This window comes from Notamacropus eugenii, chromosome 2 (genome assembly GCF_028372415.1).
Source record: "Notamacropus eugenii isolate mMacEug1 chromosome 2, mMacEug1.pri_v2, whole genome shotgun sequence".
NCBI lineage: Eukaryota > Metazoa > Chordata > Mammalia > Diprotodontia > Macropodidae > Notamacropus > Notamacropus eugenii.
In genome coordinates this window covers 526,229,823-526,248,440 of record NC_092873.1, presented here as the reverse complement: position 1 = coordinate 526,248,440, position 18,618 = coordinate 526,229,823, and the positions used below count along the sequence as shown (strand labels likewise).

Here is an 18,618-nt window from a genome sequence, read left to right as displayed (position 1 = left end):
ATCGACTATAGATGTGGAATGAGAAATGAGAAAATGAACATTTGCTTGGCTATAATCATTGTGTGTGTGTGTGTGTGTGTGTGTGTGTGTATGTGTGTGTATTCTATTGGAAGCTGGGTGTTTTGGAGACAGAGCACAGTTTACAAAGCAATTCTTGAAACGTCTAGAGTTCACAAGATCTCTGCAAGTCAAAGGAAACCTTTGGTCTAAAACTAAAGATAGGAATCCCCCAAAGTACCAAAATGAAACATATGTATGTACGAAAATATGTATGTGTGTATGAGTGCAGTTTAAAAATACTACAAATCAAAACTGCACTGAGACTTTTAAGACATCCACTATCCAAAGATAGGGACTGGTTCTCTGATTTAGTGATAAGGATTGGTTGTTGGGAAGTACGCATGATATTAAAAATAGAGCATCAATAAAATATTTTAAAAGGAAAAGAAAAAGGTATATTACACCAAGCTAGTACTCTTACCTGTGCTCATTTGCCATGAGAAAGTTAGATTAAAATTCATCACAGAAGGGCCAATTGAGTTTACAGCCACAACAGTGACTGTATGTGCTAGGTCAGTCCATGGAAAAGTGACTTTTGTGTCATTTTCTATGTCTTCTGACCAAGTCCTGTTGTTAACAGTGTAATGGTTCACCATGTATCTCCTCACACTGCAAAGTGAGTGGTTTTTCCCCAAAGGCTGTGGGAAACATCAATATTTATAAAAATCACATTTCACTGAGTAACAAAAGCCAAAGTACCAAGGGAATGCCCCAATTCCACCACATTGCTAATGCTAGTTTAGGTCTTAAACCATTTTTCTTAAGAGTGAAAGGGTGATGAATGAAAATGCCCAGAAAAACTGGTCTATGTATTATTTCTTTGACTATGCATTCCACATCATAGCCTCTGTATTTGTACCATCTGGGCTCCATTATCCACCCCCAAATCTGGAATGTTCTCCCTACTCTCTTCTACCCCTTATAATCCCCAGCTTTCTTTACAGATCATAGATTTAGAGCTGAAAGAGACCTAAGATAATATTTAGTCCAAGCCTTTCATCTTATACATGAGGAAACTAAAACCTAGGGAATTGGTCAAGTCACTTGCCCAAGGACATGAAGGTAATGGGCATCACAGCTTAACTCAGGTGCCATTTCTTCTTAGAAACCTGTCCCGATCTAATTGCTGTTATTTTTCTCTCTCTTCAAACTGGTTCCTCATAACTTATCTATTTCTTTGTAATATCTCCCGTAGCATCCAAGCTTCTTAAAGGGTGGAGCTGTTTCCATGTTGTCTTTGCATTTCCAACATCAAACAGTATCTGGCACATAGCAGGTGCTTAATAAGGACTTATTGACATCAATTGTCCCAAAGCTTATGGTAGAATGGGCTTCTCTATCAAGGAAGAACCTGATTTTTGCACTTTGAGGTTTTCCTAAACTAGTAAGTAATTTGAGGAACAGTCAATAAGCATTTATTAAACACTGACTGTGTACCGGGCACTGGGCTGGGAATATAAGGAAAGGTAAAAGACATTCTCTGCTTTTGAGGACCTCATAATTTAATGGGGAAGACAATATGCAAAGAACTATGTATAATAAGCAAGCTACTTACACAATAAATTGGAAATGCACATCAAGAGCTATGGCTACTTTAAAGACACAGAGGGGAGTTGCCTGTCAGTCAACACCTTTCATTCTAAAACCAAAGACAGCAATCCCGAAAAGGAGCAAAATGAAACTCAAGGATAGAGACTTGGTACTATGATTCCACTGGCATGAAGAATTCTCAGATCAGGGTGCTCCTTCTACCAAGACAAGCCTGCACCGTCTCTGTAGCTTGTGATCTTAGAGAGCTGCCAAGAGCGCTGAGAGGTTAAGTGATTTGCCCAGGATCGCACAGCCAGTCAATGTTAGAGGTGGGACTCAAAAGTTGATTTGTCCTGGCTCCAGAACCTATCACTGTCCACCACAACAGACAACCTTTGGTAATTATAATTCACCAAATCATATTTTACATATGTATGTTATATTATATATATGTATAATACCATATATGTATAAATTATATATTATAAATGAAGGAGTAGAGGCTTGTCAGAGCAGGGATGAGTCAAGCATCATAGTATTACAGTATGAAGTTAGGGCAAGAGCATTAGACTGGAAATCAAGAGACCGGTCCTACAATTCACCTGTGGGAACCTAACCCAATAATTTTAGTTCTCTTGACTTGCAGACTCATAAAGATCATAGAGAGACAGCTGGAAGGGACCTTGGATATTGTTGAGTTCAACCGCCTCATTTTACAGGTGTGAAAACTGAGGCCCAGAAAGGTTGGTCACAGACTTGGCAGGTATATGAAGTGGGATTTGAACCCAGAACTCCAATGCTCTTTCTTACTCTATGCTAGCTCCCTTAACTTCCAGCATTGGTAAAAATCAGTATTTGGGGCAAGATGATGCTGAGATTATTTCCACTCTAATATTTCCATAATAGAGTTCAGGAAATTGATGAAATGTTCCTCTTCAGACTATGTGTCTGTATTTGGAGGGGCAGCATCCTAGAGTGGACAGTGCCAGACCTTGAGCCAGAAAGGTCTAGGTTCAAAGGCTGCCACTGACACTAGCTGTAGGATGCTGGGAGAGTTATTTAATCTTCATAAGCTTCAATTTCTTCATCTGTAAAATGAGGAAGTTGGACTCAATGACCTCTAAGATTCCTTGCATTTCTGAATATATGATCTTATGCCCTAAAACAAATCTTGTTCATTTGACTTTTCTTTTTCATTAACACCCTGATACTTCAAGGCAGTGTAGACACCTATAAACTTCACATTTTCTAGAGATAATTAAACATAGAACTGGAGTTGATTTTTTAATTATGTAAGGCATAATTGCTCAAAGCAACCAAGCTCCAACACTGAAGAGTATAAAAACAGACTCTGTTTTTAAAGGGTCTATTTAAAGACAGAAAGACAGAAAGTTCCATTAGTGCTTCTTCCAAGTGGAGCTCAATTTGGCCACCCCATGTAGACTTGCAGTGGACTTTGTAGTAGAGGCAAACCCAGCCCATTCTTCTTAAGATAATCTATCCTGGCTTGAGGCAACAGTTCTTGGGGTGATAGGTTCTCCTCCTTGGAGGTCTTTACAAAGAGCTTAGGTGTCTATGTGTGTCACAGTAAGAATTCTTTTCACATATAGATGAAAAATTAGAAGGCTTCTGAGAGCCCTTGTAATGTTACATTTTGTCATTCAGTGCTTAGTACATGTATCACACATAGGTGTTTAATAAATGTTGATTGGTTTATTGATTCTGTGAGAAATTAAAAGATCACTTTTTGGAATGTTTTAAAGCCTTTTCAAGCCCTCTGAGGTGCATTACTTCATGGCCAGCGATACCACAATTGTTTGCTAAATGACTTGAATAGCATTCGAACAGTATAAGCAACTGTACTTGGTCCATTGAAGTCCTTTAGTAGGTAGTCACTCATCATGTCTCTTGGGGAACTGTTACATTTGACTTCATAGGCTGACATCTTCAGGTTATATTATTAAACCAATTTATAAAGCATACTTCTTCTAAGAAAATTAATAATTAAATCATCAAAATCAACACAAATTGGTATTTTATTTTATTCAGCCCTTTGACTGAATCCAAACTTCATGGAATAAATTCCCTTAATAAAGAGATTTGTTCTATAAAACTTAGACTCAGTTCAAAGATTGCACCCAAGGATCTCAAAGGACACTCAAGGCCACAAGTTTCCCACCCCTGGTCCAGGCTAACTACATCTGGATTATCATTCGTGTCCTAAGCATGGATGTCCCTAAAGCCCCTGTCCTACATTAGTGTGCTATGGTTGACAAGGTCGTGAAGAGTCAGATGTAACTGAATGGACTGAACAACAGACTCCAAAATCTGCATATCCAGCATCTCTTCCTGAAAGTTCATTTCCCCAAATGCCAACTGATTTCTGAATATCATCACCTGGATGTCCCATAGGTACCTCCAACTCAACAAGTCCAAGACAGAACTCATCTTTCTCTCTTAAAGCCACACACCCTCTTACCTTCCCTATTTCTGTTTTGGTTGCCACCACCATGCCAGTCATTCAGATTGCCATGCATAGAATCATCCTTCCACTCTGCCTTCTCCCTTTCCACTCTCATATCTACATCAATTCTTCACAAGGTTCCAAGACAAACCCAAAAGACTCATGATGGAAAATGCTCTCCATATCCAGAGAAAGAATTACGGAGTCCGACTGAAGAGTGAAGCAGACTATTGTTCTCTCCCTTTTTGGTCTAGTTTCTTCTTTCTTCATTCCACTGGTTATAATTCTTCTTTACCACATGACCAAAGTGAAAATATGTTTAATATGAATGTATATGGAAAGCCCATGTCAGAATTCATGCCATCTTGTGGAAGGGATTGAGGGGAAGAAAATTAAAACTCAAAAGTTTGTGGAACTGAATGTTGTAAACTAAAAATAAATAAATACCTTTTAAAAGAACTAAAAAATAAATCATCAGGTCTAATCAATCCTACTCCACAAAATCCTTCAGATCTATTTCTTTCTCTCCATTCATATAGCCACCACTTTCATCGCTTCTTTCGGGGACCATTACAAGAGTCCCAATTTGTCTCTCTGCTTCCAGTTTTTCTCCTCTCTGATACACCCTTCCACAACTTCCAAAAGAGTCTTCCTAAAATACAGTTCTGACTATATCACTTCTCTGCTCCTAAATCTTCTGTGATTCTCTATTGCTTCTTGGGTAAACAACAATCTCTCTCTAGCATTTAAATCCTTTTCACAAAAATAATTTCAGCCTACCTTTCTAGACCTTTCCCCCCACATTATTCTACATCACAGGTGCTACATTTTAGCCAAAACTGTGTAGTGATGATTCTCTACACATGACATTTCTCTTTTCTCACCTCCATACTTTTGCATAGGCTGTTCCCCATGCTGAGAATCCCCTTCTGCCTCCTAAAATCTCTCATTTCCTTCAAAGTCCATTCACATAAGACCTGCTCTGATTCTCTAGTTAGTCCTCTTAATCCATAACACTTTGTGCTTACTCTGTGCGAATATTTACTCATCTGTGTACATATTGCAAGCTCTTTGAATGGACCCATTATTGCATTTTTCTCTTTCTGTTCCTAGCACCTTCTGGAGTTCCTTATTCATTGTAATTACCAAATAAATGCTTATGGAATTGATAAGGTAGTAGTTACCTACAAGAGGGCAGCCAGGATGGTGAAGGGTCTCAAAGTGGAAATGGGAATGTTCAACCAAGAGAAGGCTCAAGGAGGAACATGAGTGTGATCTTTAAGGACTTGAAGGGCCAGCATTTGGAAGAGGGATCAGACTTGCCCTGATTGGCTCTAGAAAAAGCAGCTAGAAGCAATCAGTGGAAGTTTCAGAGGCATTTTTAGGCTAAATCTTGGTGATTAGAGTTGTCTAAAAGTGGAATGAGTTTCCCTTGAAAATAGGTCTTCCAGCAAAGATTAGGTGATCAATCTTACATTTGTTACAAATAACCTTATTATTTTTTTCCTTTCTCATGTTATATTTTTGAGGGGGCATTTATTTAGGTACAGGCAGGACCAAGTCTGTAAGATCCCTACCAACCTTGAGACATTGTGATTTTTCTTTTCTCAAGCTTAGTGTTTACAGTTGACTCCTCACATTCAGGCTTATTGACTACCTTATAAATGAGTTATACTTAGTTATTACAACTTTTACAAAGGAAATAAGTCAATCCTGGCAGATCACAGATTGATTCCATGATTCAAAAGCACCACAAAACCCTGGCCAAATACTAACAGTGAGGACAAGAACAATGCTCCAAGTGATGGCAGGAGAACATGGATTGGCCCTCACTATCTATGACTACGTGCTAATACAATGCACCTTTATAAGGCAGAGTTATTGTATTATGAATACTGGAATAGTCATAGAGAGCTAAGAGAAAAGTAGTCTGTGAATCAGCCAAGGGACCTCTGGCCTTTCCATCATCACTCACAAAATACCCTCTTGTTTCCTTGAAACTTGAAAAATAAAAACGGATACATTTAAAATATGGCTTCTTGAATTAATTAAGAAACACTGGGTTTTGGAAGTTTTTTTTTCCTTAATTAGGCTGATCTTTAACCCAATGAATTGTGCAAGGATTCTGCTTTTATGTAGAAATGTGCAGTGGAGTTTAAGGGGGAAAAAAAAGAAAATAACAGGCAGAACTGATTCTTCAGTTCAGATTTCCTAGCTTTCCCCCTGGGCATGTTTAAATTCTATTTGCATGCACTTCTACTTCCATCAGTGGTTAAGAGGGAGTTCACAGGACTAGATGGTGGGAGATATTTGAATCATTCCTATAGGTACCATTCAGGCAATTTAACCCTCAATTATAGATTGTCTACTACAAAAATGGAATTTTTAAACTATTTCAAAAGCTAATCATCCAGATTCTGTCATGACCGACAATATCTGCTGCCCCATATGCTGACCCCCAAATGAGGGCTAATCATGCACCTTGGAGCTACTATCCACCATCTGGAGGGGAGGAAAAATGGTGCTTTATATCTACTAGCCCAGAAAAAATCGACATGCCTTCATTGGAAGTTATTTGACCAAAGAGTTCAAGATTGAGGGGTCTTTTTAAACGACTTTTATAAGTTTGATTGATATTTTCTGGTTTTATACATTAGTCACTCTTCAATATTCATCTCACTACTACCAATGCCCCACCACCTTATGGAAGCCTCCTTTGCAACAAGGAGGGAAGGAAAGAGAAAAGGAAAAGGAAAGGGGAAGAAAAAGGAAAAGGGGAAGGGGAAAAGTAAGGGAAAGAAAACAAAGAAAGGCTGAGGGGAGGGAAGGAGAGGAGCATTTATTAAGTGAATCCTATGTGCCAGGCACTGTGCCAGGCACTCTTCACAAATATTATCTCATATGATCACAACAAAAATACTATTAAGTAAAACAAAGTAACATGTTGGGTACATGAGGCAGCCTGTGTTACATGGCACAATCACAGTCCTCTCCTCACTGCAAAGAAGAGGGAAGTATTTGTCAGCAGCCATCTTTTAATCAACCTGTCAATCAATAGACATTTATTATGTGCACTGTTATATTAGCCCTAGGGATAAAAAGAAAGTAAAAATAACCAAACCACCGTCCTTGCCTTCAACGTAAACAAATAAATATGTACTAAATCCATACATGGTAAACGGAAGATGACCCTGGAGCAGTTCTCAACCTGGAGTCTATAAACTTGTTTGTTTGTTTTTTTAATTTCTAACTGCATTTCAATAGAATTGGTTTCCTTTATATTCCTACATATTTTATTTTATGCAACTGAAAAAGATTATTATGAGAAAGAGGGTCCATAAGGCTTTCCTAGATTGTCTATCAAAGGGATTCATGACGGAAAAAAGTTAAGAAGCCCTGGCCTAAATCATGAAGAATGATTGTCACATTTGATTCAAGTTCAAGAGAAGTATTAGTTCCTGCTGAGATGCTGAAAAGTCAAATGTTTAAATGGAGAACAAAGCAGAAAAATGTAAAACATGGAAAAGGAGAAGGTCCTTCACTCAGCACTCTCTTCCTAAATGCCTCATGGAGCCACTGAAGTGAGAATGGGTTCTAAATGGCTTTATTAATGGTATGTAAGATCCAGCGGGCCTATCATATTGAAGGAATTTTGAGTGGCTAAATTCAGAGAGACTCGTCACAAAGTTTACTGGATCATGCATATAGAGCTAGAAGGGAACTTGGAGGCTATTTATTCACTTTACAGAGGAAGAAAAGGAGGCAGAGAGGTAAAGTGATTTTTCTACATAAGATCATAGATCTAAAACAAAAGGGATCACAGAGGCTTGATTTTATAGATGAGGAAACTGAGATGTAGAGAGTTAAAATGATTCCTCTAAGGGAGTAAGTGACAGACACAGGATCTGAACCCTGTGCTCATGACTCCAAGGCCAGCACCAACACTACTTGACTTTAGCATGACTTATTTAGGACATCCAGAAACTTTCCAAGACCATGTCCTAAATTCAAGAGGTGTTGCAATCTAAGGCATGGAAAGACTATTTTCATTCATTCATTTATTCATAAATGTAGTGGAAACAAATGAACCCTTAAAATTCCTCATTTGTATATGCAACCTAATCATTGCCTGGGCAAAAATGCTCATCCAACCTTGAGGTATGAATTCATATGGGCCCATGAAAGTCACTAAACAGGCTATGGAAACATTCTGCTTTGCCATGTTGGAACTCTTATTCCTCAATCATGCTCTCAGCTGTGTCTCTACTGATCAGCTCGATACCCACCATTGAGAAATAGAACATTGCTTTGAAATCCCATCTAACTTATTTCCCCTTAAGTATTCAATACCACCTCATCACAGTTGGAATTTGAAAGGCCTCAGGCATGATCTTCAGGCAATGACTCTCCCCTGATTTCCATAGCCCAGGAAAAATGCTGCCCTTGAGAAATCAAGAAAGCAAAGGTTCAGAGTAAATAGAATCATTGTTTAGGAACCAGCAGGAGAACAGAAAAATAAAACCTTTCATTTTCTAGTTCCCACTGGGGCATGGTAGAAAGAGTGGTTTATTTTTATCAAACATATATTTAAAAAATCAGTGTCACGCAGACAGTTGGGACTCTGCCTGCAACTCATCAAGTCAAATGACCATGTTTATATACAGGGTGTCCTCAAAGTCTTGGTGCAGTCTTCAGTATCAATAGTCTAAATAAAAGGCAGAAAAGTGACATAAGGTTAGGAGATGTACCTTCCAGAATAAGGTAATATTTCTCTCTTTCTCCATCGGGTCTTCATTAACGACTCCCCAAAATTCAGGTCCTCTGATGGGAGCTTCAAGATAACAGATAAGAGAGGCTAATAGTATAAACATCTATTAAGAAAGGACATTTTTCAACCACACACATGTGAAATGTTCAGATGCACTGACATCTGTCCCTACCTTTTATATCCATGACAACGGTGTAGGCTGGATTGCTCCAATTACTCCAGTATCCCAGGCCATCGAGTCTCTTACAGCGAACCTGAACGATGTAGACTGCGCAGAGATCCAGCACCTGGAAGCTGGCAGATTTAGATTCAGAACCATAAACTTGATGCATCTGTAAAGTAAGCCACAAAAAGGAGAGTGATCACTAGCCACCTGCCATGCTGAGTCTCTTTAATCTGCAAGGATAGTTAAAGCAATTCCACCAGGTGCCACAGCACATATTCTCTTCTTGGCTGAAGTGTACTGCTGCCTCTTAGAATGCCTAGTTCCCTTCAAGACTCAGGTTGGGGGCCTCTTTCCTACCTGTGGTCTTTCCTGCTACCTTCTTTGGCACAAGGGATAGAGCTCTGGACTCAAAGTCAGGAAGGTCTGGATTCAGATCTTACATATACAAGCTGTGTGATCCTGAACCTCAATGGACCTCAGTTAACATCACTGGACCTCAAGCAATCCCTTAACCCTTTTCTACGAAGTCATAGAGCAATTGGAATCTGCAGTGGTGGTCCCATTCAGAGAGCAGGAGTTTCCTATGCTGATTCCTTCGTGTAGACTTTTGTGTAAATTCTATTTTATCTTTTCCAATTACATATAAAGATAGTTTCCAACATTCATTTTTATAAGACTTTACATTCCAAATTTTTCTCCCTCCCCTCTCCCTAAGACAGCAAATGATCTGATAAAGATTATAAATGCGTAAACATGTTAAATATATCTCCAAGAAGAAACAGAACAAAAAGGAAAAACCCATGAGAAAAAACCCATAAAAGTAAAAATAATACATTTCAATCTGCATTCAGATTTCATAGTTCTTTCTCCAGATTTGGATAGCATTTTCCATTATGAATCTTTTGGAATTGTCTTGGATCATTATAGTGCTGAGCAAGGATTGTTTATTTTTTTCCGGCTTATATTGAATAACACATGCTAGAGGTATTGTATTGAATCAAATCATTGCTGAGTCAGTGTGAGTTCATATTCTGGTGTCAGTTATTTTCTGATTTCTGGGTTAGAGAATCTCAAGGTTATCTCTTGGCCTCCAGGTCATTCACTCTCCTTTCTCGGGACTCCAGCACCTGGTTTATGACCTTCCTCTCAAGGTAAGTAAGATCATAGAGCAATTAAGTGACATGGCTTTTTCTGTATCAAGTAGTGTTGATCTGATTCCAGTTTTCTGAGCAACAGTTGGAATGGTAAGTGGAGAATGTGGCAACAAAATGGCAGAAAGCTGTCTGCAAAGGGTGGTTGGGTGACTGGTGACCAGTGTAGATATGGTAAGCTAGCACTTAACAGGACAAAGAGCTGCCAGTGCTGGAACCGAAAGCCTGGTTTGGAAAGTGCAAAGGCAACAATGACTAGAAAATTCATTTTCTTCTAAGTGTTCCACTTCCACAGCTGAGTTCTGAACCCTCCCTCAGACCATGACTTCCTGTTCTGTCTTTCCCAATGTCTCACCCCTCCATCCCTCTCACTCTTATTCTTTGTTTCTCCTTTAAACTCCACTTGTTTTCCTGGGCCATCGAAGAACTACTGTGAGGCTCAAATGAATAATGTATGCAGGGCACTATATCACTATATAATGGGGGGGCCATTATGGCTACAGATTATTTCTTGACCATGGAATATTGATAAAATGATAAGGTGAAGTGTAACTAAATATTAACAGAATTGGAAGAGACCCGAAAATACTTTGGAATTATGCTCAGGTCACATAGGGGATAGATTGGAATTAATTTATTCAATAGTAAAGCTCTTGGCCGGTTGTGGTCATTCAGTATTTGGACAGAGCCCAACACATAGCATGGGATGGCAAACAGGAACAGGATTTCGTAGGTACAGGGAACTCTTTAAATGAGGAAATTCCCTCTATCTATGTAGATCAATAACTTCTCTGTAACTTAGAGCCTGGGAGGGTGGCCCAGAGGACTGAGATGTTATTGACTTGCCTAGGGACAACCAGGCTGGATCGGTGAAGTCTGATATTCAGGTTTTCCTGATTCTGCAGCTCTTTGTCCACTATTCTATGGTGCCTCTTGCTACACAGTAGGTGTTTAATAAATTTTTTTTAACTAATTGTTCATTAATTGATCAGTCTCTCCACTGTGTCTCACTGCTTCACTATCATGAACCAAGTTGATAGATGTGACTTTGGATTATCTATAATACTTACATTACTAAGTGTTTGCCTATTAGTTTAGACTGAGCTATTTACTTTTGTAGAAATCCCTTAAAAACACACAGAATATATACTTTTTTTCTTACATGAATAAAAAATATTCAATCATATTCAATATTTCAATGATGAATAAATTAAACATTACTTTATTTGATTTAAGTGTAAATTATTATCAGGGAAGATTAATTATTTTACTAATGTTTAACAATGTTTCTTAATCTAATCAAACAAAATAAAGAAACTCATTTGGATAGCAAATTATGATACCTTCCATTGTTCTCCATGTCCATTCACAGAATAACGAATTTGAAATTGAAGTTTATTCTCTGGTAAGACTGGCTTTCTCCAGCTCACACTCAACAAGCCAGTTTTGGCCATAATCTCTGCATTCACTCTGGAGGGAGGCAGTGGTTTTACTAGAAATTTGAAGATAATTCCCATTATTGACATTAATAAGAACTCTGGAGTCTATTTATACAAAGAAACAGCCAAGACACTGAGTCACAGTGTCTGAGAGGTCAGTTTAAATGGGCTAGTTCCAGGTTTCACTAAAGAGATGAATTGCTATGGAAATTCTGGCTCTGTTCCCTTTCACATACATTTGTCCTCTTTCTAGTCACACACACACACACATCTGTGTATGTATGTATGTATGTGTGTATGTATATATGTGTGTGTGTGTACATGTACGTGTGTGTGTGTGTGTGTGTGTAAGAGACCTTTCAAAGCCTAGGATCTATCACAGCAAAAGGGTGGACAATGAGATGTTAAATTAACCATGAAAGATTTGTCCAGACTAAAAGGTGTCTTTACAAGGTACAAATTAGTCCCTTGAATGAGTCAGAAAGGAAACAACATAAGAGCGTTTAAAATAAAAAATCACATTTCAACGTAATGGAAAGAGAAGAAACCTGGAACTAGAGAAGAAAGCTGGAGGTAGCTACAAAGGGCTGAGAGTGGAAATGTAGAGAGAGACAACTGCCCCAAAAGGAAGATGACCTGACTCAGGAGAACAACCTACTTGGGCCTACTGAGAGTGGGAATGTTGGGGCAGAAGGCAGATAGTTCACTTCCACTTCAGAGCCCAAGGTCCTTGTCTTCTATCTCCTTTCTCCCCTAGAGCTCCTTAATGAGAGACAAGAGTCTTTTCTCTTAGGCTTGGGGATAAGGGAAGGGAGAGGAATTGTTCACATTCCTTTATTTCAAACGTTTCCTTTATTTTAAACGTTTCCTTTATCTTAAACAGTGAAAACCACAAGCATTTGTTTCTTGGGGCTATATTTACTAAAGATGAAGTTGAGACAAAGCTACTGAGGTGGGCAACATCCCTAGATAAGACATGGACATATTTCAAACAGGGAGATATCTTGCCAGAAGTGGGGTCTGTGGCTGGCAGTTTGAGGCTAACAAAAATAAAGAAGAAAATGGGGGACCCGCAATGAAAATTCCACAAGCAGAAGAATGGAATGTTTGTTTGAGGAGCAGTCCAGAGGCCAGTGCCACTGGATGAAAGCGTAAGAGGGCTGGAAATCTGGGGGCAAGGGGTTGGTTATAAAGGACTTCAAATGCCAAACAGCATTTCTTATCTTATCCTGGAGGTGATAGGCAGCCCCTACAATTTACTGAGTGGGGGGAGGGGGGTGGTATAGTTGGACCCACGCCTTTGGATTGCATGGAGAAACATGGACAAGGCAATTGTTTTTTCATGTTTTCATTTCTTTTCCTTCCTTCTCTTTTTTTGTTTTGTTTTGTCTAGGGTTCTGCTGGTCTCTTTGTCTTGGCAATACTTTTTCACTCATCAAGCTTTATTAAGAGATGGGAACAAAGTCAACATCTTCAATTTAGAGATGAAGTTGTTGTGATGGGTTGTAATGGCTTGTTCTCATCTTTAAAATTTCTCTTAATTTCAAGCCAGTTTTAACGGGATTTTAATACTGGAGCTCCTAGGCCTTTTGGAAATCATGAACTCCTTTGGCAGCCCAGAGAAGCTTATGGATCCCTTTCCAAAAGAGTGTTTTAATGCATAAAATAAAATATACAGAATTACAAAGAAAATAATTTATTTTGAAATATAGTAATCAAAGTACGTATTTGTTGTTCTTGTTGCTGGGGTACCTAGGTGGTACAGTGGATAGAGTGCTACACCTGGAGTCAGCAAGACTCGTCTCTGGGAGTTCAACTCAGGTCTCAGACACTTATTAGTTGTGTGACCCTGGGTAAGTCACTTAATCCTGTTTGCTTCTGTTTCCTCATCTGTTAAATGAGCTGGAGAAAGAAATGGCCAAAGACTCCAGTACCTTTTCAAAAAAATATGGGGTGGGGGTGTGTCACGAACAGTCAGACATGACTGAAATGACTAATAGCAAAATATGTATGCATATTACGTTACATATATACAATATAGTTGAAATATAGTTATTAAAGTATATATACATACACATGCATATATAGAAATATATTGCATAAAATTATATAGTAACATAAATCATATGTAACAAAATAAAATTTACATATATACACATATATACGTATATATGTATATATTTGTCTATATGTGTGTCTGTGTGTCTGTGTGTGTGTGTGTACATGTGTACACACACACACACAGACACAGACACACACAACAAGGTCACAAACGCCAGGCCAAGAATTCCTACTCCCATCAATTGATGCTGAGCTAGCCCTCTCTTCCACTTACCAATTTCTAACTTGGGTGGCTTTTATCTCTTGTAATCCAGGGTTGTAATCAGAAGGCACAGACAACAGAACAGTGGATCTGAGGTTGGGAAAATCTGTCTCTAAATTCTGCCCAGATACTATTAGTTGTGTGACACTGAGCAAGTCACTTAATTCTCCACCTCAATTTCCTCATCTATTGAATGAGGATAATAATAGCACCTACTTTGCAAGGTAGTTGTTAAGAAGAAATAAGATAACATGTCAAAAGTGGCTTACAAACCTTTGAGCACTACATCAATGCTAGCTACCATTATAATAATTAATTATTGCTATTATTATCTCTTCCACAAAAACGAAATGTTACCACATCAAACGCCTTGCTAAAGTCTACTGCATTTTCATGACCTACCAGTTTAGCAACCCTGTCCATAAAAGGAATAAATGTATCAATAAACATTTATGAAGCACCTACTATGTGTAGGAACTGTGCTAAGTGCTAGAAATGGAGTTCATATGGCTTGATCTTTTCTTGATGAGTCTAAGCTGGTTTTTTGTGATGAATGCTTCCTTTTCGATAACCATCTCTATAATGATACATCCTAAAGTTTGCCAGAAATTAAAACCAAGCTCACTAGCTTATAGTTTGTAGAGTACATTATTTTTTTCCTGTTTTTGGAAAATTGGTACATCTCGGAGCCAAGATGGCGAAGTAGAAAGACGCACATACACATAGCTCCGAACACACAAACCACAGAACGGCTAGAGGGGACCAAGCCAGGGCGAATTCTGCACCCAGAGACCACGGAGTATTGGAGCGAGGGAGATTCCTGCTCCGGAGAGACCTGCAGATCTCTCGCGGGGGGTCCTTCGCGCTCCGAGGCGCCGGGATGGGGAGCGGAGTGCGGCCCTGCCGCGGCCGCGACACTGAGGGGAGGAGATCCGAGAGGGCTACAGGGATGGGATCTCCAGCGGCCACGCGGGTCACCCCACCCACAGAGGGACCATGCAAACCTCTCGCAAAAGGTCCGTCGCCCTGCAGACGCGGAGCCCAGCCCGGACCTTCTGTGGAGGCGGCGGCCACGGCTCCGAGAGGCACAGATCTGAGAGGGCTCCAGAGGCGGGATCTTCAGCGGCGGCATGGACCCCCCCACCAAGAGGTGACTGACGGGGGTGGGTGAGAGAGTCTCTTTGGTGGGTTGAGAGGGGAGTGGGGTGCCCCCAAGGCTCGGGCCCCCCTGGGAGGTGGGGGTTGTGAGGCGGCTGCGGACGGGGGCTCCCCAAACGGGCAGGAGCCTGGATCCATTGTGGAAGGTCTGTACATAAACCCCCAGAGGGAACTATGCCTGAGAGGTGGCCCTGTCCCTGACCACCTGAACTTAATTCTCACACTGAATAGCAGCCCTGCCCCCGCCAAAAATCCTAAGGCGGGAAGCAGCATTTGAATCTCAGTCCCCAAACGCTGGCTGGGAGGACCAGGAGGCGAGGTGGGTGTGAAGAGAACATTCAGCGGTCAGGCCACTGGTTGGAGAAAATGCCAAGAAAAGGGAAAAGAAATAAAACCATTGAAGGGTACTTTACCGGAGAAAAGACACTTCCTCCCTTCCTTTCTGATGGGGAGGAACAATGCTTGCCATCAGGCAAAGACACAGAAATCGAGGATTCTGTGTCCCAGCCCACCCAACGGGCTCGGGCCATGGAAGAGCTCAAGAGGAATTTTGAAAATCAAGTTAGAGAGGTGGAGGAAAGACTAGGAAGGGAAATGAGACGGATGAGGGAGAAGCATGAAAAGCAGATCAGCTCCCTGCTAAAGGAGAACCAAAAAAATCTTGAAGAAATTGGCACCTTGAGAACTAGCCTAACTCAGCTGGCAAGGGAGGTGCAAGGGGCCAATGAGGAGAAGAATGCTTTCAAAAGCAGAATTAACCAAATGGAAAAGGAGATTCAAAAGCTCACTGAAGAAAATAGATCTTTCAAAACTGGAATGGTACGGATGGACGCTAAGGACTTTTCGAGAAAGACAGATATCTCAGAACATACCGTGCAGATTCGAAAAATGGAAGATAATGTGAAATATCTTATTGGAAAAACAACTGACCTGGAAAATAGAATCAGGAGAGACAATGTAAAAATTCTGGGACTACCTGAAAACCATGATCAAAAGAAGAGCCTAGACATCATCTTCCATGAAATTATCAAGGAAAACTGCCCTGAGATTCTAGAACCAGAAGGCAAAATAAATATTCAAGGAATCCGCAGAACACCACATGAAAGAGATCCAAAAAGAGAAACTCCTAGGAGCATTGTGGCCAAATTCCAGAATTCCCAGGTGAAAGAGAAAATATTGCAAGCAGCTAGAAAGAAACAATTCAAGTATTGTGGAAATACAATCAGGATAGCACAAGATCTGGCACCCTCTACATTGAGGGATAGAAGGGAATGGAATAGGATATTCCAGAAGTCAAAGGAACTAGGACTGAAGCCAAGAATCACCTACCCAGCAAAACTGAGTATAATACTTCAGGAGAAAAAATGGTCTTTCAATGAAATAGAAGACTTTCAAATTTTCCTGATGAAAAGACCAGAGCTGGAAAGAAAATTTGACTTTCAAACACAAGAATGAAGAGAACCATGAAAAGGCGAACAGCAAAGAGAAATCATAAGGGACTTACTAAAGTTGAACTGTTTACATTCCTACATGGAAAGACAATATTTATAACTCTTGAAACATTTCAGTATCTGGGCACTGGGTGGGAGTACACACACACACACACATGCACACACGCACACATACATAGAGATAGAATGCACAGAGTGAATTGAAGAGGATGGGATCATATATTAAAAAAAAATGAAATCAAGCAGTGAGAGAGAAATATTGGGAGGAGAAAGGGAGAAGTTATATGGGGCAAATTATCTCTCATAAAAGAGGCAAGCAAAAGACTTATTAGTGGTGGGATAAAGAGGGGAGGCAAGAGAAAAACATGAGGTCTACTCTCATCACATTCCACTAAAGGAAAGAGTATAATGCACACTCATTTTGATAGGAAAACCTATCTCATAATACAGGAGAGTGGGGGACAGGCGCACAAGCAGGGTGGGGGGGAGGATGGAGGGAAGGGCATGGGGAGGAGAATGCAATACGAGGTCGACACTCATGGGGAGGGAAAGGACCATAAGAAAATAGAAGTAAAGGGGGACAGGATAGGATGGAGGGAAATATAATTAGTCCTATACAACACAACTAGTATGGAAATCATTTGCAAAACTAAACAGATATGGCCTATATTGAATTGCCTGTCTTTCAAGGGGAAGGGGTGGAGAGGGAGGGAGCTAAGGAGGTTAGAACTCAAAGTGTTAGGACCAAATGTAATGTTCTTACCACTGGGTAACAAGAAATACAGGTTAAGGGGTCAAGAAAGCTATCTGGTCCTACAGGACAAAAGAGAAGACGGAGACAAGGGCAGGGAGGGAGGATAGAGGAGAGAGCAGGTAGGTCACAGGGGCAATTAGAAAGCTCGGGTTTGGGGGGGGGGAGGGGATAAAAGGGGAGAAAATTTGTAACCCAAAATTGTGTGAAAATAAATGTTAAAAATTAAAAAAAAAAAAAAAACTAATCAATAGCAAAGCCAGGACCAGAACCCAGGTTCTCTGGGTTCCTAATTAAGTGCTCCATACTAAATGGAGTCTATTCTAAGTACAAGAGAACATTCCCAATTTCTATCTGTTATAGTAACTGTAGCTCATTTTACCATAGCAGAGATTTAGAAGCTATTTAATAAATGCTTATTGATTAACTAACTGATCCAATCAATGCCAACATTCTGAAGAATATATAATATTTATTAGATCTTATTCAATTCTCATTTCAGAGACATTTTATTTTCATTCCTAATTTCCATTTAATGGACAATGATACCTTAAATTCTAGTTTCAAGCTCTTTTGGTACCATTAAGTACAGAGTATCCCAGAAGTCTCAATTGTTAATACTTCAAAATGCACTGACTTTTGATGCTCCCTATATAACTGAAGTGTTTAAGGTGGCATCAGTTAACCTAAATTCTTCTGCAATCTGAAAAACCCCTCCCTCTCAAAAACACTTCCATTCTAAAAACACATATATTCTCTGTTCTTTAAATTAAAATTTTTCTAGAGTAGGTTACCTGAGGGGAAAAAAACACACCTCTAGCACATATCTAGTATTTGCTGGTTTTAATTTTTTTTTTCAGAAAAGTTTAACAATTCAATGTAACTGATTAAACATGAAAGCCAAAGAAATTATAAAAATTTAATTTAAAAAAAATCACAGTTTAGGAGTACCCTCCTAGAAGAATATCAATTTTTAAATCAATTTAATTTAATCAAAACACACAGCCAAAAAACAATCAAAACCACACACCAAGAAAATTACCTATGTGATAGAAAATATTTAATGCATAAGCAAGGCAGAGGTCTAGCAGCGAGGTTCTAGCTACATTTACTATCTGGCTGCAACGGAAAATAAATAAGTCAGCAGTTAAACAGATATAAGAGCCAAAAGAAAGCAAAAGTGTTCTTAATTTAGGAAGAGATTGGGAATTTGAAGAACACAGCAAAACAATAAAAGGAACATATGCCCCCTCCCAAGATTAAAATTGCAGGGATGATAACACTGTAAGATGCTTCCAAAGAAAATGAGGACATGGGACCAAATATCCCAACAGAGACTGCATGGATGGATACCATT

The 18,618-nt window shown here is 39.6% G+C and overlaps 1 protein-coding gene across 4 annotated transcripts in view; it reads right to left on the bottom strand.

Moving 5' to 3' along the window:
• Positions 1–18,618, bottom strand: part of LEPR (leptin receptor) — an 83,821-nt gene that overhangs the window by 17,082 nt on the left and 48,121 nt on the right. For all 4 annotated transcript variants that reach the window (XM_072649758.1, XM_072649757.1, XM_072649756.1 and 1 more), the window contains 4 exons: positions 11,483–11,631; positions 8,995–9,154; positions 8,803–8,885; positions 482–698 (listed from right to left, as the gene is read on the bottom strand). In XM_072649758.1, coding sequence (XP_072505859.1) covers positions 482–698; positions 8,803–8,885; positions 8,995–9,154; positions 11,483–11,631 — 609 coding nt within the window. The remainder of the gene's footprint in view (positions 1–481; positions 699–8,802; positions 8,886–8,994; positions 9,155–11,482; positions 11,632–18,618) is intronic.